Genomic DNA, 21,206 nt, shown 5'->3' with positions numbered 1-21,206 from the left:
GAAGAGAATGACACGGGTCTTGAAACAAAAATGGTTTGTGCCCTTCTAGTGAGGAAATGAAAAACATCTATACTAAAAACGCTACCATCAAACGAGCGTCTGGAGGAGGCGGCAGGGGAGAGCGGGAGAGATGAGTTTTTGGCAGCTCCATGTAAACACACGCCCGGGGGAAAGCCTCGCGGGAATTCTGAGCTCTTGACGGATTCTATTCTCAGGTCTCTCAGCGGGATCCCCTGAACATTTTCCCCGGCAAGGAAACTCGCCAGGAGGGGCTGCCTCCCGGTTAGAGCCACTAGAGGGCGGCAAAGCGCGCACAATATGCCACTGAAATCCTACAACATATTTATTTATTAATTAATTAATTTATTTATTCATTCTTTCATTCATTCATGCCAAAACGTTTATTCGGGCAGGTTTTAAATATAAATATAATCAATAAAAAAACAAAAAACCCAGGCACATGTAAGACATAATTGCCATGATTCTCAACAACTTTGCCATTTTATTTAATATTCCTTTTTCAAAAACACATTTAAAACCATTCACAATTTTACAAAACTATACCAGTTACAATTGGCTTCGCATTAGTGAAAAATATAATTTATAAAAATACACTTCATTTTTACGAAAAAAAAAACAAACAACAAAAAAAAAAAAAACCAGACAGAAACAAAGAACCCATCCCATGTTACCCCCCGAGAGGTAACAGAAAAATGCACAAGCGATTATATCTGCAGCCACTGCCTGAATCTCGGAAACATTTCAGGACATCATGACTATGGTCACGTGGCTGTAATTCTGCACTATGTTTATTATGTTTTAGTAATTAATGCATTCTGGCTATGTATGATCAATAACTAAAATAATTTTTGCCGTGGCAAACCAGTCTTGCTAAAGTTCATCTGGCCCAGCTACCCATAGGATAGGATTAGGATTTACTTCCAAAAACATAACAGTCTCTGGATTGTGCTCAAGCTAACGACACTGTGTGTTTCCATTACCTCAATAACATAACAAAAAAAAAAAAAACATTTAAGGGTTTTGTGTTATATTCTTATCTAAATTATGACATAAATTATTACTGAAATTACAATAAGACAAACGCGTCTGAAGTGAATATTTGAAATATTCCCTCATATCTATAACTCAGTCCCCTGAACATCACATTATAAATACCAGGGTATAAATTATAAATACCAGTCTCGGGGCATCAAAGCTCTTCACAGTGGTCTCTTTTTTAACGCGGTAGTACACAGCTTACGCTTGCAGTTTGTGTACAGCTCCCATTAAGCACGGAGTGGTATTGGTTTAGACCCATTTTTGCTCCTCGTCGCGGACGGCGGCAGCCTCTACACCACGTTGCTCTGCAGCCAGGCCTCGATCTCGCCCTTGTTGGTTTTCACCCACTCGATGTTGTTCTTCACCGTCTCCAGGGCCTGTTTCCGTGGCGTTTCCCCGGCGCCCGCCTCCGGGTACCGCTCGAAGAAGTGCTGCATCTGCATCGCAATGGCACAGGACAGAGTCCGCACCTGCTGCAAACATCCCTGCACTGCCAGTACACTCACTGCTAGTACACTGCTGGTACACTGCTAGTACACGCAAGCTCATATCTGGCCTGCCCCCAACCTGTTTTGCCTGCCTCTGAATGCATTGAATGCATTTTAACCCTGTCCTGCACCCCCAAATCAAATAAATTTTGTTAATAATTTGCTGCTCATTGTTATAACTAAATTAATATAATAAATGTTCCCACACCTAAATTAAAATAAATAAATAAATAAAATAAATAAATAAATAAATAAATAAATAAATAAATAAATAAATAAATAAATAAATAAATAAATAAATAAATAAATAAATAAATACAGGAAACTACAAGCCCAGAAACTGGAACTGCATGCGATGCTCGTCAGAGCCAAAATGGCTTCCCCACAGCTGGCTGGGAAACCGTTCCCCTTCGCATTAGATTAGATGTAGGTTCACCCGTCCCCTGTGGGTTCAGGGTGGGGTCATGCGCTGGTTACCTGCCACAGCTGGAGCTCTGTGTTGTAGGCGGTGGTGATCCTGGCCACCAGCCGGCCCAGGTTGCGATCGTTGATGGTGAATCTGACACAGGAAGGGAGGGGCACACAGGAGAGGGGTGAGTCCACCATGCTCAAAGGCCATGGGTGTTTCAACATGCACCTCGACCCCACCCCCCCCCCCCCCCACAGTGTACCCCAAAAATACCCCTGTTACACATTCTGGGCATGTCATATGCTCACACAGTGGTTAACACACTACCCTTTATTCATGGCTTATGAATATATTGGGGCTACAGTTTTTAAACCAATTTTTAGGGGTGCCTACAGTTACAATTGATGAAAAAGTCAGCATGAACACAGAACATGATAGCCCAAAACGCACTTTTTATATAATCTATTTCTAAATTTCCTTAAACTGTTAGTGATGTATTAAATTAGCAGAATTATTAGAATTGCTGTTACATGATACAGTATTATTATAGTTTTTAAGTAGTATGTATTCAAATCCTTAGACCGACTCTGTTAGTGCTGACACCTGCTGGCCGATTTGTACAAATACACTTCATAATAGTACCACTTCTAAGGAGAGAACTGGTATTATTGGACTGAATTGCTGATACATCTTTTTTTCTTGGCGTACGTCTGTAATCGTGGGTTTAACAGGAAGCAAAATGTTTATTTAAAAAACATTTATAAAATCGTGTGACTTGACTCTTACCTGTTGACCAGGTATTCCCAGTTCAGAGTCATCCAATCCCAGGCCATGGTTTTGCCGTACTTGTTCAGGGACACGTATCTGATGAGGGTGAAGACATCCTGGCTTCGCACCAAGCTCTCATTTCTGGAGGCTTCCAGCAACCTATCGGCAGAGAATCGCCCCCACCCCCCCGAAAAATATGCGGTGAGTGATCCGTTCGGCTTGGCCCTTATCAGCGTGTTTTCTCTTGTTTCCTTTTCTTTTGACCAACTCTTGCCCCGAAGAATACTTCTGGGGTCCCCTTTTTTTCCACCAACCGAACCTTCAAGCATCACGTCTGACGTGTTGCTTTGCCCGAGGAGACGGGGCCCTGAGCTGCTGACTTCTTGGAATGTCTGAGTCACGCTAGCTGCAGCTCCTTCTGAAATCTGAACTGTTTTCAGGACCGTGAAAAAAAAAACTAGGCTAGACGTTTCTAGGTCTTTTCCAGACGGGGGTAAAATGCAAATAACCCTTACACTGACATGACGACGTCTCTCAAAAAGCTCTCTCTCTCCTCTCTTATCTCAAACAGCACCCGTCGGTTTGGTCAATTCAACTTTAAAAAAATAAATAAATCATTAAACCCACCCTCATTAAAGTCTCAATCTGTTAGGAAGGTTTTTTTGTGTTCTAAAAGGTTCTGCTTGAGAGGTTTTTTGTGTGCTGAAAGGTTCTGCTTGGGAGGTTGTTTTGTGCTCCAAAAGGTTCTGCTAGGAAGGTTTTTCCTCAAACCCGAGCAGAGTTTCGCCACAGTGATGCAAAAGGGGCGTGTCTTACTGGCTCAGCAAACTGACGTTCTCCACAGACGCCAACCCGTACAGGATCTTGTCCTTCTCCTGGGCCAGGGTGGTGGCCAGGTAGCGCTGGAACATGATGTTCCACTTCTCCACCGAGCCAGAGTTCTGCATGCCGTACCGGTACACCAGCAGCCGCAGGTTCACGCCCACACTGCACAGGTCAGAGGTCACGATGGGTCAAAATATCCTGAGACAAAACATCACTTTCTGGACTTGGAGAGGTTTCCATTTATTATTATTATTATTATTATTATTATTATTATTATTATTATTATTATAATAATAATAATAATAATAATAATAATAATTTTTTTAAATAATAATAATAATAATAATAATAATTTTTTAAATAATAATAATAATAAGAGTTACAATAATAATAATAATAATAATAATAATAATAATTTTAAAAAATAATAATAATAATAATTTTGATTCCTTGTGTTCTTTTTATCTCTCAGTTAGTAATTCCCCTGGGTAACTGTCAGCTGATCTCATTTCTGTGCTGGCTTCTGTCTATTCGGTAGGGTAAATGCTAATCTTTGCATCGGAGCACTGTACATCTGCCCGAGAGGACCCCCAGATCTAGTCAGCGTTGACACAGTCCAGACTCAATCTAACACATTAATGGAGAGAAATATGAACAAGACATTGGCATCATCACCATAGAATGCCTGAGTCTACGCTTACTTTTACTTCAAACAGAGACCACGGAGGAGCTCCACCAATCACAAGGTGCATCGGCAACAACAAACAGAACAAGGCAGTTTGGTGACTGGTGGAAACCTCTGGGGTCCCTTGCAAGGCAAGGCGAAATCACACTTGCGCCTTATCCCTGTTTTGTCATTGGCGGGTCGAGCGGTCACCTGGTTCCCTGGGTTATCCATTGGTCGAACAGCTGAGTGGCCTGCTGAAGAGCACCGGGGTCTCCCATCCGGCAGGCGAGCCCCAGGACCGTCTCCCTCAGGAGCCTGGAGTTCACCGGGAGACACACACGCTCCAGCGTCACGCTGCACGCTTCATTCAAAGTGCTGTACACGCGATCTTTCAGCTTAGGGTGTAGTCTACCCAATTCTGCAGTTTATAACAGTCCTTAATACAGTTTGGTGTTTCCTCCATGTTGAAATTGTGACATAATGTGTAACAGGTTAAATGTTTTTTTTTTTTTTACAACTTTTAAATAAAGTACAGTAACCTTTCCCGGCAATTCTAACAGCTTGTATTAATTTACTCAAATGTGCAGAATTTGTCTTGCGATCTCATGTGTGTATGCACACACGCACACACACAAACATAGTGATTAAGTGGAAAAAGTGCAATTGTAACCTTTCTATTTGGCCTCCGGTGTCTTCCCAGCCCAAATTGTTAGCGATGGTTTGCACTTGATCACGGAAGTATTTCTGCAACAAAAAGAGTGACACAGTCAGAACAGAATGACTGACAGCCTGTCAGACAGTCAGCCTAAGTTTGACTGACATGTCAGTTTTGTAGGTGTGAAGTAGTCTGAGGCATAAGTGATCATCAAAAACAAGTCCTGTTTACCATTTTGCTTTAGGCGCAATGCCTCTCTCAGGCCACTAGGGGGGAGCCTTCACCAGAGACAGGGACGTCAGCCTTATCTATTCTGAAGATCTTCAAATAGGACTGCTCGAATTTTACATTTACAATCGAGGTAGTTGGGAGGTTTCAACGAGAGTAGAAAAACAGTTCTCGTTAACCTAACAGATTGTGTGCCTCCCTGACTAACTGAAGCTGGCTTCATCTGTATTTCTGGTTGTGTGATAGAACATCAGTGTCCCAGAAGAAGCCATACAATAGCCTACCTGGAATATGGGGTAGAGGGCGTCGTCGTCCATCAACATGTCCCGTACGTAGGAGATGGAGGAGGACAGCCTATCCCACACGATGTACTCGGTCTCTGCGCTCAGGTATTTGGTCAGGTTGAAAGCGTTCCCGTAGTCCACGATATTCGCCCTGGTCCGACGAGCCACACACAGACAGAGGAAACAAGAGCCAAAATGGCGGTCTTGACTTTGGGCTTCATTTATTTGTGTGATATACAGTATTCCTCTACGGCGACAGTGACCAGTGACCCCAAAATGCTTTTAAGCAAACGGTGAATCCTCACTGGTGAGTAAAGGAGATAATAAATGGACATAAATGGAAATCAGCAAAAGGTAAATTCCGTACAGACATTAGGAATAATTTTTTTTTTCACATAGGGAGTGGTCAATGGGTGGAATAGCCTACTAGGTCACATAGTAGAGATTTTCAAGACTAGGCTTGATAAGGTGTTAGATACTATCCGGTCTATAGGTAATCAGAGCACTAGGTACAGTTTAGTCAGGAAAATGGTTGCTGGGCCGAATGGCCTGTTCTTGTCATTATGTTATGTTATGTCATGTCATGTCATGTCATGTTATGAGTCTTAACAGAGGTTGAGTTGAGGTGCAAGATGCAATGTATGCACATTACACACACAACCTATTGCACTACGTTACATTACATTACATTAAATACAGAGAAAGGGAAGCACACAGTAAAAGGGAAGCAAAGTGCATTCACCTGACTGATATGAGCAGTGTCAGATCTGGGAAACAATTTTCCCAGATCAGCAAGTGTACGAGCAACATCAATAAATCACTAAATCTCAGTTAATGTATGCCAACCTCAAACGATAATTCCAATCATAAATTCATACTAACACCCAAATAAAACTATAAAACCATAAAGCACGTTATAGCACTACTAAAATGACTGAATAAGATGACAGTGCTTGAGCAGGGGTTGGAAAACTCCGGTCCCGGTGTGTGTACAGGTTTTTGTTTCCAGCAATTACCCTGGCAAAATGAGCTGATTGGCTGCGGAACCCAAATAATGGTTCACTTGGAGATTAAATCGCAGTAAAACGTTTCATAAAGGGACACGAGAACAGACTTTGGCTGTCGTTCATGCGCTTATCAGGCTAAAATGTCCGATGCCCTTAATGTGAGGGCTAATGAAGTAATTAGGGCCAGACATTCAAGTGAAAATGAGAAATAGATAAGGCTGCCGTTGCCCACCTCTGCATTAGAGAGTGGGAATAGGGAGTGACAATGTAAACATCACATGACCTTCTGCTTCCCGTAATCCAACAAAACACTGTGTGGGGTCATTGAACCTGCAGGTGTATTTCATTTCCATATTTGAACACATATTGAGCTACCTTACATTGATTCCATAGGAGGGCCTTGTGCTTATTAAATTCAGCACGCCCTGGTTTAATGTGTGCGGAATGGCCTTGTGGTCAGGGAGGTTTTTTGATGACGCGGCACTGTGCTTAACAGCCCAAAAGTTGCGCAGTTGGCGGGTGTGGCCCGTTGTGGCTTACCGTCCCAGGGCGAACACGTCATCGATGTAGCCACACCGATCAGCAGCGCTGTAGTCCTGTACAAAAAAAAAAAAAAGTTCACATGGTTGGTTTGCAAGAATACTGTTGCTGGTGATGAGAATGAGCAGTTTATCTTGAAGTAAAAAAAAAAAAAAAAAAACTTTTTAAAGACAATGGCAAAGCGGTAAAGGAACTGGCAGAGTGGTGATATGTTTGAATGTTGCGTGAGACACTGTTATTGTAACTTGAATTATGAAAATTTGTTGCCTTAATTATTATTAAGCCTATATTAATACGAATCAACTAATAAACAACTAATTAACAGCAATAATGCTACTAGTACCACAACTACTACTAATACTAATAATAATAACAATAATAATTATAATAATAATACCGTTCGGTTTGTGATGAGATTCTCGCTGATTGTGTTCCACATGTCGTCATGGTGATTGACCCGATAGAAGCCCATGTTATCTCTGTTCACCTTCAGAAGTCCATCCACGTTGCTGTCGTAGCCTGTCACCATTACTTCTGCACAGGACATAAACCAGCCAGTCACACATCCCATAATGCCGTGCACTGTGTAATCCCTGCAAATCTGAGTCGGCTAAATGTTTAAAAGCCAGTTGAAGGCTTGGCCTGTGATCTGTGAATTTTAGAGGTGGTTGATTATTTAAGGAACTGGCTGCTGTACCTGTCTGGCTCTTGTTAAATATGATGGTGCCGTTGTTCTCCCTGCCAAGAGAATGCCACTGTACAGGGATGGTCCATTTGTACCTGGAAAAAGAACAATAATAAAAAAAACATCTCAAAATAACTCACCAATCGTTTAGTGATCTCTCTTAATAGGCTGATTTTCAAGAATTCTTAACTTACCGGTATTGAAACAAATGTGACTGTAAATGCAAGATAAGCATGAGCTAATCATTTTCGGAGATACATGATAGTAAAAGACAGTACTAAAAAGGAGTAAATAGTATAATTATGCCCCATGTACATTTTGTGAAGTTTTTCTTCTGTTATTTTAGATGGTTTAAACAAACGCATACATGCAGGGATTCGGCAGGGTGATTTTCCCATTTTGGATTAACCCTGGTTTGTGACTGGACACTGCAGTCCACTGCCATAAAAAATAAATCGACAAAATTACACTTCCAAAGATTTTAAACCATATTTTAGTGGGTGGGGCTAAGTTCTACAGCTTCCTCTTTAAAAGCACCGCCTGTCTTGTCCCTTGACGCATTTACCGTAGGCTAAACGCCTCTCCTATAGCACGAGAGTCAAATGGAGGATGGTTTGATTGGCAGTACTGTCGCCAAGGGTGACCGTGCTTACTGGAATGGGGAGGGGGGCTCTTCGGGGTTCGCCTTGGGGTCCAGCAGGAACCTCTTCTGTGTTAACGCGGCGTTTGCGCCCGCAAACGATAAACTCAGAAGAGGATAACCCATCTGCTTGGTCCAGGTATCCATAATGTCTTCCACTGGCAACTTGCTAACCTAAACACAGCATTATTACTCCTACTCAGTAACCTAGATACAACATTGTTACTCCCACTCGGTAACCTAGATACAACATTAATGCGCTCATTTCTGAACTCAAGTAGTGCAACATATTACCACACTGCAAACACTGATAGTATTAGTCACACAGTTAATCCATATGTACATGGTTTATTTTATTTATACATAGCTGTTTAAGATTATAATAATTCAGTTACTGAATACGTACATAATTTTGCTGCCAATCAGTTTCTGCCTACATCGAGGTAAAAAAGGAATTTACTTATTTTATAAAATGAAAAAAGATTGTTACATAACTTACCGCTGCTAAAGATCTCCAAAAGTCTGCAGTTTTGGCATTCCTAAATTTGAAGTCTTCTAAATATTTCTTGGGAAGAGAAGAAACAAATTAAGGTCAATGCTGCAATTGTTCCTGTTTCATCCATTTTTCAGTGTAAGGTTTCTTAATAATGCCAAGACCAGACAGGGGAATGTATGGGTTTTTAAATGTGGCATTTAAATGATGCTCTTAACCATATAGATCACAAATACATTTTAGCTGTATGGAGAGGTGTTGCAGGATGATCAATTTTCCTAAATAATTTTTCTCAAAATGATCTTGAATACATGAATCATACATTTTGTATAGCAGATAAATTAGACAGGGAGCACTGTGCTTTGGTGTGGTCTCAACAGACGTGAGCCACTGATGAGATTTCTCTCACCCGACATCCATCCCTGAACTTGTCTCTCCCCATCCAGTCTTCCAGCATCCGCAGGATCGACGCCCCCTGCAGGAGGGAGGTCAAATCACAACCGTTAATTCCCTCAAAGCAAAATTGCCGATTTTAAGAGTCCAGCATTCACATCGAACAGTCATCCTGTCCATCACCTGGGCATGACAAAATGATTTCAGTAGTTTTATGTGAGGTTTTTTTTTATTTTTTTATGAGGGCACGCCTTTCCTGGTCCTATTTTACTGTCCTTGAATGTCAGTGATCTTCATTCCTGGTCCTGCCGGGCTGCTGGGTCTGCTGGTTTTTGTTTTCACCTTAATATCAGCAACCAATTAAGACCAAAAAAACCAGGTGAGGTGAGATAACTGTATAATCGATTGCTTTAATTGATCGATGAAGTGCCAAGTAACAACAAAAAGCAGCAGACCCTGTGGTTCTCAGGGACCACGAATGAAGGTCGCTATTGTAGGGGAAGAGGAGGATGTCACCTTGCTGTAGGAAATGCCATCGAACACAGAGGTTATCTCAGCGGGTGTGGACACATCCACAATGATGGGGTGGGAGGAGAGGAGGGCGTCGTCCACCATCACCGGCAACACGTCATCGATGATCATGATGTCACGCTGGGCGGGGCAGAGGAATATGTCCCATAGGGCTTAGCGAAAGGTGACATAATGTCTGTAGTTTGGTTTGGGGGGGTGGGGGTGGGGGGGGGGGGTTGGGGGTCCTTGACGTAACTACAGTTACAAAGGGAGGGAATATTCCCATGGACATTTTCAGGGAGCTATGACTTCTGGGAATGCGTGGGAGAATTATCACTGCAGCGCATGCACAAAAATATTTTACAATTAAACATGGTATGTGTGAAAAAATACTTTTTTAACTGACTATTTACCAGCCTATCTGTCTTCTCTGGTGCAAGGGAGGTTTTTCAGGGTTTGATATTTTGACAGCAGAAAAAAAAAGAAAAAGAAAAAAGCCTCACCATGTTCCAGGTGGGTTCTGCCTCCTCTACGCCCACGTACTCAAAGAAGCTGGCGAAGCCTTCGTTCAGCCACAGGTCGTCCCACCAGTCCATGGTGACGATGTTCCCAAACCACTGCAGGGGAACAGCGGAAGGGAAAGCACGTTGGAGCGCGACGGGTTGACTCACGTCGGCCGAATTCGGTGACTCACGCTGAGGTAGTAATCCAGGACCGTGGTTGGTCTCTGCTCCTTGCTTAATTCGTGCTCTGCATGTCGAACCTGGCTGACGTACTGTGATGACTGTACACTCGCATTACACATCACCCCTTAATGCAAGAGGGGGTCTATTTCTGTTAATTGGCTGTCTCTTGTCAAAGGCTTGTCGCCAGACATACTGTGAGCTTTGCGTAAGTGAGAAAGTTCCAGTAAACGAGGTGAGGTGGTCTGTCAAACCGATGACAAACGGTTCCTGTTTGGGACTTAGGAATGGACTACATTACATGAGACCAAAGAGTGATAGAACTATCTTGCCTACCCAAGGACAAAAGCATAAATAAAAAACACGCAACTATCCATCAATAAACAACAAACCACAGCTTCTGCTTCACACCAAACATGTTCCCTATCGTGTAATAGGCATTTATAATGTCATTTTAGTTAACTGATTTCCTCGATAATTAATTATTTGTGTCTATTCTAAATGTATCCTCAGTATCTTGTTTTGGTGCACCAGGCACAAGGATGGATGCTGCTTTTGTGTGAGTATGGACTAAGGTCACATTATCATAAGAGTTTCTTCATTTTTGAGGACATTGGAGTACAGAAAGGAGTGGAATCTATCAAACATTGCCTTAAAAGTTTTTATTTTTACTAAAATACCTCTTCAGTAACAGTGCCATAGGGATAAAGGGCCAAATGGATTATAGTATGGGAAAAGAATGAAATAAATTTTTTGGTAGAACAGATTATTATTATTTTTTCTGTCAGGCCTGGTTTCACTTGTGTGAAAAGGCCTCATCAAATATTCAGGGTTTTAAGAAATATTTACCAAACCCCAGAGAAGGACCGCGGTGCCCATGTGGATCTGCTCATATGAAATGAGGCGCAAAATTTAATTGTGCGCCACGAATGCGCACGTGTCCGGGGTCAGACTCTCAGAGAGAAGCTCGAGGGTCCTTAAACACATTGATCCCGGATAATATAACAGCGCCACACATTTAATCTGTTCAATCTGATACACAACTCCTGACAATAATAATAATTATTATTATTATCATTATTATTATTATTATTAGAATAATAGCTAGAATATTAAAAGAAGAAGTCAGTGAAACTGGGACTGATATTCATGAAGGTACTTTCACCTTTTTAAAGCTGAAATAAGATCACAGTGCCCTGGAAGTCCCTTAAAATAACCAAGCCTCTTCGAGGCTCGTCGACTGAAGTCAGAAACTCGTTAAGACGGCCTGACCTCGGCCTCGTTTTTAATCGTTTCGCGGTTGCCGTGGCGCGTCACGGCTCGTCCCGTTAAGGCCGTCAGCGGAGGAGCTTCGGCAAACGGTCCGGCGTTCGCGCTCCACACGCTCCGTTTAAAAAAGAAATACGCGCGCGGCGCATGGATCATCTTTTACGGACACGCTTCCTGCGACATATTTACTTTACGACGCGGCTAAGAGAACAGCGATGTAACATTAGCGGTGAGGACCGTCACGCTTTTGCGCGTTAGCGGAATTCTGGGACGACGCCCAAGACTTGACTTTTTTTTTCTTTTTTTTTCTTTAAACATCTGCAGAACAGAACCGTCCGTGCCGAGCTGCACTCTCGCCACCGCTTCACACGTCTGAGCGAGAGCGGACCCTCCTCCCCGGCCTAAATGCGAACCACATTACGCTACCGCTGGGAGGGGGCCAGCCGGTTCCAGGCTCCTCTCTCACAGACCTCCGCGCCGCGGCCGCGTCCGCGCGACTCCCCTCTCCCTGATTCTCCACATCTGTCTGTCAGGTTGAATTTGTGCATACACACAGGGGCCATGGGGCCTCCAGTACACATTTAATGTCTTAATTCTCCCCCTCCTTTTTCTATCCACCCTTTATTCTACTCTCTCTCTCTCTCTCTTCTCATCTCTGTGCTTCTCCCTTTGTTCCTTCACTGTCTCTTTCTCTGCCTCCCCCTTCTTCTTCTACGCATTCTCTGTTCCTCTCTGTAGGGGACAGAAAAGTCATTGTAACATCACGGGCTTCCCCCCCCCCCCTCCGCTCTCCTGCCCTCGCCCTCACCCGCACCCGCACCCGCACCCACTGCCAAACCGAACACACATTTGAGTCCAGCAACCTTCGGCAGTCCATAAAAGTAAATTACCGAATAGTGCCTTCGTCTGTGCTTTATCTCTATCCAGCCCTATTGCAGCAAACATCATAAACGGGTTTATGGAGTGGCTGGAAAACCATTATGACCGCAGGGCTCTCTGGCTGTTGTTCCCGTTCTAGGGAGGAAGATTATCAGTTTGTTCTCTAGATCGCCTGTAGGAGGCGCTGTTTCTGCGATAGAACTGAATTTTTTTTTTAGACCTGGGGTGTCAAACTCAAGCCCTGGGGGGACCTGACAACAAGGTGTGTGGTATTTTTAGTCAGTCAGTCAGTTGGCAGTAACTCTCAATGAAGCCCCCACAACACCCCCCCCCCCCCCAGCACTGTTATGAATCCCCACCTCAGTTTCCGTACTATATAAAAAGCACTTAAGGACATTTTTTTTTAATGAACACATGCTGGGAGACAGGAGCACAACTTGATGAGAGTATTCAAACCCCTGATTTGAAAATGTTTTCGCGCATCTTTGACCTTTCAGCTCGTGACCGCTCAGCAGGAAGGTGTCCCGGCACGTGGCACTGATATCGCCGTCGTAAATCGGCTGTGTCAGAGACCGATCGACGTGATAAACGACCACACGTTGAAGCACTCCTGACGCGCTCGTCTCTCACGGTGCCTGTTCATAAAGACCGTCACCGCAGGTAGCGAGCGACGCCGGGCCGGATCTGCGCCGATTCCAGCCAGGTAGAACCGACTTCGGGCCAGAACCGGGCCCGACCCGACCCCGGGTCGCTTGCCAACCCGGAACGGCGGGCTTTTGAACCAAGTCCCCCCGCCCCATCTGACGCAAAGCTCTCTCGCTTGAGCTGCCGCCGTCCCGTTTCGACCGTGCTGCCGCGCGCGTGACCGCAGGGAATTGTGGGAAGACGCTCGCTCACCTGATGGACCAGCTCGTGGGAGATGACGCTGGCCACACGCTGCTTGTTGTAGGACGATGACTCATCCTTGTCGTACAAGAGGTTGTTTTCCCTGTAGGTGATCAGGCCCCAGTTTTCCATGGCTCCCGTCCCGAAGTCTGGGATAGCGATCTTGTCTGCGGAAGACCAAACACACCAGTGGGCTTCAGATCTGCGGAATGGGTCCCCCAAACTGCCGCCGTGGTACAGCTTGTTTCGGAGACCGACATATCTCATTTTAAGTGTTTTGTTGAAAACAAGAGGAATAGCCTTTAATAGGAAAACCACTCAAGTGCAACCCAATGGATATGTACTCCGAGGAACACGTGCCAGGGCCAGTATTTCACATTCTAGAGATGTCAACCCTGACAACTGAAGAAAGAAATACCTCATCCATGAATAGAGCGAGTGTGCAACAAACACATGTGAGTTTGTCTGAAAATTATGTAGCAGGAGAAGAGCTTTAGTAGGATATTCCTGGTACAACGAGATAGCATTCATAGATGCTTGGTAAGTCCACTAGTACGGTTTCCCTCAGCTTGTGCATTTAATTGGAAACCCCAGTGTTGTTTTTCCTCCGCGGAATACCCGTGGGACTAACTGACGAGGACGGGGGAGATAATTACCCAGCTTGGGAAGGGAGTAGGTCATGTTGAAGTAGCTCTCAAAGTGGTCGAAGATTATCTTGGTGACGTTGGCCGCGTATTCCGCGGTGGCAATCTGCAAGGGCTGCGCGTAGATCCGCAGCTGCGGGGAACGGAGAACACGTCAAAATTGCGTCCGCGACGCAGACATCCCGCCATCTTCTCATGCCCGCACATGATGCAATGCGCGCTTATGTAGCACGGTCCTCTAACGAACAAGGGTCTATTTATATAAATCATAATTTTAAAATTCATAACAGTTTGAAGACAGGAAGTCGTAAGTAAATACAATTAATCACGCCTGGCTTTTTGAAATGTGTCTCTGGCTTTAAGTTGTCCAAGAGAAACTCAAGCAATCTACTTTTTTATTTTTCCTCTTTGTTTTTATCGTATTTTTTTTCACTTCTGGATCAAAGCCTGAGGGAAACTCTGTTTATGTGTCAGAATTCAAGTCCAGAGTCACTGTTGCTTTATGCAGAGCAGATGAGCTCATTGCATTGGCTTCAACATTCAGAATCCACTTTCTTTTTACTGATATGGTGCCTTGTGTGTTCTATGGCACTCCTGTCTGAAAATATAGCACACTGATTGTATTGCTCCCTAGATTGGCAAGACTTGCCTTTTTAAAATCAAATTAAAGATAATGATATACAGGAAAAATGTAACTTTTATTACTATTATTTTATTGATAATAACCTGCCTCCACTGCCTTTACTGAAAGCAATAGGTTTTTAGGTTTTTAAAGGCATTATTATTATTGTTGTTGTTATTATTATTATTTATCATTTTTTAAGTAGTGCTGGTCAGAGCCAGAGTTAGAGAAGTAAACAGGCCGTCCTAGAAAATTATTCTTTCCATCCCAGCTCAAGCTGTTTTGTTCATTTTTTAATGAGATTATTTGAGTTTGCTGAAGGCGTTGTGGGTCTCTAGGGAGGGAATGGAGTCCAGGTATGTAGTAAACTTGGCACTGGCAGAACACTCTCCTTTCTGCTTTCAACATACCAACAGACAGGATACTCTGCTCTAAAACTGCTGTTTTTAGTGCCCCTCTGATTCTAGACAGCAAAGAAGATCCTCCACTGATTCAAGACAGCAAAGAAGATCCTCCACTGATACAAGACAGCAAAGAATATCCTCCACTGATTCTACACAGCAAAGAAGATCCTCCACTGATTCAAAAAGAGCATGCGGATAGTAAAGGAAATGACTGCTTACAGGAACCCCTCGTGACGAGTGTCTTTCCACGAATTTAAACTGGTGCACGGCGAAACACACCAGGTAGGTGCTCATCGGGACGGATAGCTCGAAAGAAGTTTTGGTCTTACTACCAGGGAGTTCCTCTGTTTTCTGTGGGGGGGGGGGGGGGGGGGGGGATAAGACAAGGAGTCAGGGTTAGCGGAATTCTTACCCGAACTTTGCCCTGGTTTTGTCTCTGGTGACCTGAGACAGAATGACAGCAGCCTGATTTGGGCCTCTAACATTTTTCATTACTCATTATCAACGTTCACTCCTCTCAGTTTATCTTTACTCCCAACCCTGCTAGTGAAGCAGACCATATAACTACTGAACAAAAAGTTCTACAGACTTACTTCAGCAGCAAGCCTTGGACAATTTATATGTTAAGGACCATGTATAGTAACATCATGAATTTCCGTTTTTGGAAATCTGATGCATTATATTCAATATAACAAAAAATTGCATTTCTTCTCCAGTCTGCGAGCAGATATATAGACAAACAAATAAGAACAAAGCATTCAACCTGAATGGAATAAACTGACAGAAGACATCGCTCTCTCATTGCAAGAACATGGCACATAACATTGAAATATTCAAAAATCAGTCAAAATTGCACATCTGAGCGGGAATTTTTCTGTTGGATTTAAATTCATGTGTATATATAAGATTGAACTTCGTGTGTGCAGGTTTGACCAGCATCGATCAATGTTGTGACAGCAGTTTATTAATTTATTTCATTTTTTTTGATTGATAGGCAGAGCATTACATTTTTAGCTGCTTTACTGGAGAAGGCTGACTGTCCAAAATTGGTAGATATTAAAGAATAACAGTCTCCTCTGGTGGAGGTCCAGGTGACTCAGTTGCTTGGTTCTAAACAGATTTAGGTGAAATCCTTTAGCCTGTTTATATAAAGGACCCAAGACTAACCCCTGAGGCACTCCCAATTCACTGTTCACCCATACATGTTGTATCCTGCCAAGTAAACAATATCCCATTCATTTCAAGCGTTTGATGAGACGTTTACACACCCTAGTCATTAAGGCCGATTCCAGCAAGACGCTTGCATAATCAGCTGGCTGTAGCCAAGAGCTAAAAACAAATTGCCCAATTCTGGCCAGATGTTGGCACATTAGCAAGATCCTTCTGGCATGTGATAAAATCTTTCCATGTAGGTGTCAACACACACACACAGCAATGTACTGTTTTGGCAAACTCTGTCTGCCAAAACAAAAAAACATTTGGACAATGAATTACAAGAAATCTTGTGAATGAAACAGAGTTGTAAAGCAAATAGAGTTATTTATCACTATTATAGTTATAATAATAATACATCATTATTATTATTATTGTTGTTGTCATTGTTCATGTTTAACACCGTACCTCGACTGGCATATTTGACAGGGCACCGTACGCGTTGTCGTGAGTGATTGAGATTTTGTAGGTGGCCTTCTTGTTCGGTTCGTCGAAACAGGGGAAGGATTTTCGGGCGTCTGTGGGTTCATGGTCAGTGGCGGCGATTTTTCTGTAAATATAACACGGTAAAAAAGAACAAAGATAATTGTCATCACATTCCTTGAGGGGTTAGGATAGTATAGTGGTTAGGGAATGGGCCGTGTAGCCTAGTGCTCGCAGGTTTGATCCCCCAGAAGGACACTCTCATTGTTCCCTTGGGCAAAATAATTGACAAAACTTTCTGCAGCATTTCTCCATCTGCTCAAAAAGGATACTATGTTAAATATAAAAGCTATATTAGTCCCCCTGGATGAGACTATCTGCCAAATGCCTGCAATGGAATGTACATTCAAATCCTTTAGACCAGGGGCGTCCGATCGTATCCGAGAAGGGCCGATGTGGGTGCAGGTTTTTGTTTTAACCCAGCACTAAGAAACCTGATTCCACTTATCATTGTTTTAACTGAAGACTGTGATCAGTTAATCAGTTGAATCAGTTTGTTGTTGTGCTGAGCTAGAACAAAATCCTGCACCCACACTGACCCTTTTCGGATAAGGTTGGATGCCCCAGCTTTAGGCCATGACCACGCTATTGCCCACAGCATAGAAAAACTTATGGAAACTATCATTATGTTCTGCTTTAATAACTGTTTCCCTGTGTGCTGAACATGACTTTGGGAACAAAATCAGCATTAAAATTGACTTAACTGGGCACTGGGTTTATGCATCCATTCTCCCTATTCCAAGAAATCGTTCTCTTTGAAAGTCAAGACAAATAGAGATATTTCGTCATATGCAACTGGCACAGAGCCTGAAGTAGCTAAGTAAATGCATTCTAAATCATGCCATTCTTTGAGTAATTCATTTAAGGCCTTTACTTTTTACGTTTTTATTTGTTCCTTATGCATGTTATGCAGGGAATGGTCATGAGCAGGGGCGAAAAGTGTTGCGGGAGGTAACAAACAATGTGCCCGTTTCTGAAGTGCCGTACCCTGAAGTTAAGGGTAAAGTGTTCAGATCAAATCTGGGCCAAAGTTGAACTCGACGCAGATAAAATCCCGGAAAAATCAGCGGAAAGCAGTGAGAGTTTTTTTTAGGGAGCAAAGTACGGGGCTGCGCTTATAATCCGAGAGGCAGAGGGCAAGTCTGCTGTTTCGTTTCTGACGGCGGGACGTTTGAGAGAAGACGACGGCGTCGTCGTTCTGCGCGGTTTGACGCACAATCGCGCACATTCCTGGAAAGTCTGGCTTCGAAATCATGCAGCCCGTCTCAGTCCCCTGGTCTCGTTCTCCTAACGCTGAGCTGACAGGAAATGGAGTAAAACAAAAGAGTGCACTTCCCCTGTGCTTTTATGGTCAGAATTAATGTTGCTTCCCAAAAAAAGAAGAAGCGAAAAGGTATTTTGAGGCATTCTGAAAGAACACTGGAGCTATTTAGCAGATTGCACTACATCTCTCACCCCCCCCCCCCCCCCCCCTCCCCCAGTCACAGATCATAGACTTATTTTAAAGCCCGTACAATTTAATGCACTGCTGTTTCGAAGCAAAAAGGGCAATCTGGAGCAAGTATTTGAAATGGTTCTGGCACTGTGGAAGTTTATAAACAGCTGAGAGTGTGTGTTTGATTGCAAGTGCGAGCAGGTGTGTCTGTTATGTAAGAGAGTGTGTGTACGCATGTAAGTGTTTCAGTGCATTATGACTACACAGATGCTGAGAGATTTTTTGTGTGTTTACGTCTGTGTCTGTGTCTGTGTGTGTGTGACCATTTTAGTATGTGTGTACCGTGCGCATCTGTGAGTGTGTACACATGTAAATCAAATCCTACATTTCTGCCATTCACCACGAGAGCAGCAGTATGGTTTTGAAATAGAAAATGGAGTGTGTGCCTTATATTAATGCGCCTATATTAATGAGTCTAGCATATATATATATATATATATATATGTGTGTGTGTGTGTGTGTGTGTGTGTGTGTCTGTTATGTTCTTCACTACCCTAAGCCACTCTGGATAAGAGTGTCTCAGCCAAGTGATTGCAGAGTGTTGTGTGTGTGTGTGTGTGTGTGTGTGTGCTGTCCATCTCAGTTGGACAGCACACATGTTGTGGTGCATGGTGGGAAGTTTCACACTGAGGAGGGAATGTTTGTGGAACAGTACGGAGCTGCTTCGGACAGCTGGCCCATTCCTGACCCACGGCTCTGCCTGAGGAGAGGTTGCATGAACGAGCCGCTGCGATTGGTCGAACTCCGCAGCTTTAACGATGAGTGAGCCGCTGCGATTGGTCGAACTCCTTGGCTTTAATGCGCACACTGCCAAACCATTCTAATCCCAATTACTACTTCCTCTCTGTCTGTTATTCCAAGCACATTCAAGGACGCCTGCATTTAGAGAAAAAATAAATGGGTACTCAAACTAGCCTCTGACAGTAGGCGTCTAATTAGAGCTTAAGGTTAATTTTAAGTTCTGTGTACGATTGCCATAATTATCTGGAAACGGTACGCAGGGAGAGACACACCTTGCCTTTTGTCAGACCTTGCTTTTTTAACCCTGTGGACATCCCTCTGCTTTCTGTCTGCGCTTTCCCTGTTTCTAACTTGCACAAGCTGGCCTGGGAACTTACAGGATTTTTGTTTAAAGTTCTCTTACGTGTGTGTTTGGTTTTTGTATTACCACGCAGACCGCGCGCGTCTGCCAAGTGACGGAAATGTAATGCAAATGTAACGTTTTTGTTTGCTTTGCAGTGCTCCGGTCCAGCTACGGTCGCCTCCCGGGGCATAAATCAAGTTGAATTGTGTTGAGCTGTCTGCCCTTGAGGGGAATAACCCTGTGTTTGAGCCGCCGAGCCTGTTTTAGAGCTTACTTCAGCAGGAGAAGCTGTCGCGTTCTCCCCGCTTGCGGCTAAAGACGCGGAAGAGCGTGAGTTACGGAGGCGGGCGCGGCGCGCGGTTTCGGCGCGGGGAGGCACTTACCTCAGAACCCCGTTCTCCGTGTAGGTGGTCCGGTAGAAGCCCACCAGGGAGCCGTTGAGCCAGCCCCGGAAGTCCAGCGTCAGGACGTAGGCCTCGCCGGGCCCGTTGGCCGCCAGCTGCTCGGCCGCCTCCACCACCACGTACTGCTGGGGCTCGTACTCGAAGCAGCCCTTCAGGGCCACGTCCGCCCGGTCCTGGCCCTTCTGCAGCTGGAGCCGGGGTGGCGCGCTGACGAAGGTGTCCCGGATGTGGAGCCACAGGTGGCGGGTGGGCTGTGTGACCGCCAGGTGGATGGAGACCGTCCCGGTGTAGGAGTCCGCGTCCAGGTCGGGCTCCAGGTGAAGGTCGTAGCGGGACGGGCGCACGTAGTCGGGCAGGCGGAACTCGGTCCACCCGCCGCTGGTGTCCTGCGAGCGCCGGCAGGGCCCGCGGCTGAGGTCCGGTTTCGGGGGCTCGGTGGGTTTGGGGGTATCCTCGCAGGGGGGGGAGGGGGAGGGGGAGGGGCGGCTGAGGCCCACCCCGAGCCCCACGGCGACGGCCGCCGTCACCACCACGGCGCAGATGAGCAGCGCGTGCTTTCGCCGAATGCAGTACCGCTTCTCCACCTTCTCGAATTCCATGCTCTCCGCCATCGCCGCTCGCCCAGAAAAAAAAAGCGAGGGGCTGGTCTAGTCAGGGGGGTGGAGGAGGGAGAGGAGGGGAGGGGGGGTTCCCGAAAAAAAAAAAAAAAAAAAAACGCGCTCGCCGACCTCTCCTGCGCCCCCCGCTTCCGAACCGATGGAGGGAGGAAGAGAGAAGAAGGAAAAACAGCCGAACACCTCCGGGGGTGGGGGGGGGTCCCCGAAAAAGCAGCAGAAACAGGACAGACCCTCCTTCGGACGTGCGCCGGGCTTCTTTTTATCCGTCCGAGCACCGCCTTCTGCAGGAGAGAGCCTCACGGAGGTGGGGAGGTTATTCAGAGAGGGAGAGAAGGGGCGAGAAGGGGAGAGAGACAGAGGGAGAGAGAGAGAGAGGGAGAGAGACAGAGAGAGAGAGAGAGAGAGAGGCGCGTAAGAGAGGTGCCTGTTGAGAGGCCGTGTGTGTGGGAGAGTCGGTGCGAGCCGAAGTCCAGTTGGACGCAGACAGCGGAGGGACCCAGCCTGGCTGCTCTATTCATACGGCCCCCTGGTTAAACATAAATCAGGGCCACATTAATCAGCGCTCACGTGCCAGGGCGCTGTCAGGAGCCAGGAAGCAGCGTTTGCGGAGAGATCTGGGGGGGGGCGGGGGGCTGGCGGGGGGGAGGACGCTTCCTGCACAGCAAGCCTCCCAGCTCGGCCCGTAATTGAATGATAACAGTTTATATTTAACGCCAGAAACGTCGAGCTGGACCTTCAACCCGTACAGTTAACGAATGAGACAGATAAAGCGACAGGAATATTTTAACCCTTCAAAGGTGTAGGATCGCAAATGCGTGATTAGAATGTTCACGACTGAACATTCTAACGCTGATGTAACAATCACTGCTGGTGA

The 21,206-nt window shown here is 44.9% G+C and overlaps 1 protein-coding gene across 1 annotated transcript; it reads right to left on the bottom strand.

The window, feature by feature from the left end:
• Nucleotides 1–463: 463 nt before the first annotated feature.
• enpep (glutamyl aminopeptidase) lies at nt 464–20,832 on the bottom strand. The gene is made up of 20 exons (XM_035416921.1): nt 19,695–20,832; nt 16,658–16,799; nt 15,257–15,388; nt 14,024–14,144; nt 13,380–13,534; nt 10,155–10,268; nt 9,658–9,792; nt 9,158–9,223; nt 8,755–8,820; nt 8,269–8,429; nt 7,628–7,710; nt 7,328–7,464; nt 6,931–6,986; nt 5,384–5,534; nt 4,887–4,960; nt 4,427–4,531; nt 3,541–3,711; nt 2,743–2,883; nt 2,025–2,106; nt 464–1,496 (listed from the first exon to the last, which is right to left on the bottom strand). Exons 1-20 carry the CDS (start codon nt 20,324–20,326, stop codon nt 1,350–1,352), a joined length of 2,871 nt encoding a protein of 956 aa, XP_035272812.1. The 5' UTR covers nt 20,327–20,832; the 3' UTR covers nt 464–1,349.
• Between the last annotated feature and the right edge of the window lie 374 nt (nt 20,833–21,206).

The sequence above is a fragment of the Anguilla anguilla genome, chromosome 5 (genome assembly GCF_013347855.1).
Source record: "Anguilla anguilla isolate fAngAng1 chromosome 5, fAngAng1.pri, whole genome shotgun sequence".
In the NCBI taxonomy this organism is placed as follows: domain Eukaryota; kingdom Metazoa; phylum Chordata; class Actinopteri; order Anguilliformes; family Anguillidae; genus Anguilla; species Anguilla anguilla.
Note: the sequence above shows the minus strand (reverse complement) of the source record. Positions and strands in the feature narration are given on the sequence as shown.

Coding starts and splice junctions, on each gene's coding strand:
- enpep (XM_035416921.1), bottom strand. CDS start 20,326: ATGGCGGAGAGCATGGAATTCGAGAAGGTGGAGAAGCGGTACTGCATT. Junction 7,465..7,627: donor ATTTAACAAGAGCCAGACAG/GTACAGCAGCCA, acceptor TGTCCTGTGCAG/AAGTAATGGTGACAGGCTAC. Junction 2,107..2,742: donor TGGGAATACCTGGTCAACAG/GTAAGAGTCAAG, acceptor TTCCTGTGTCAG/ATTCACCATCAACGATCGCA.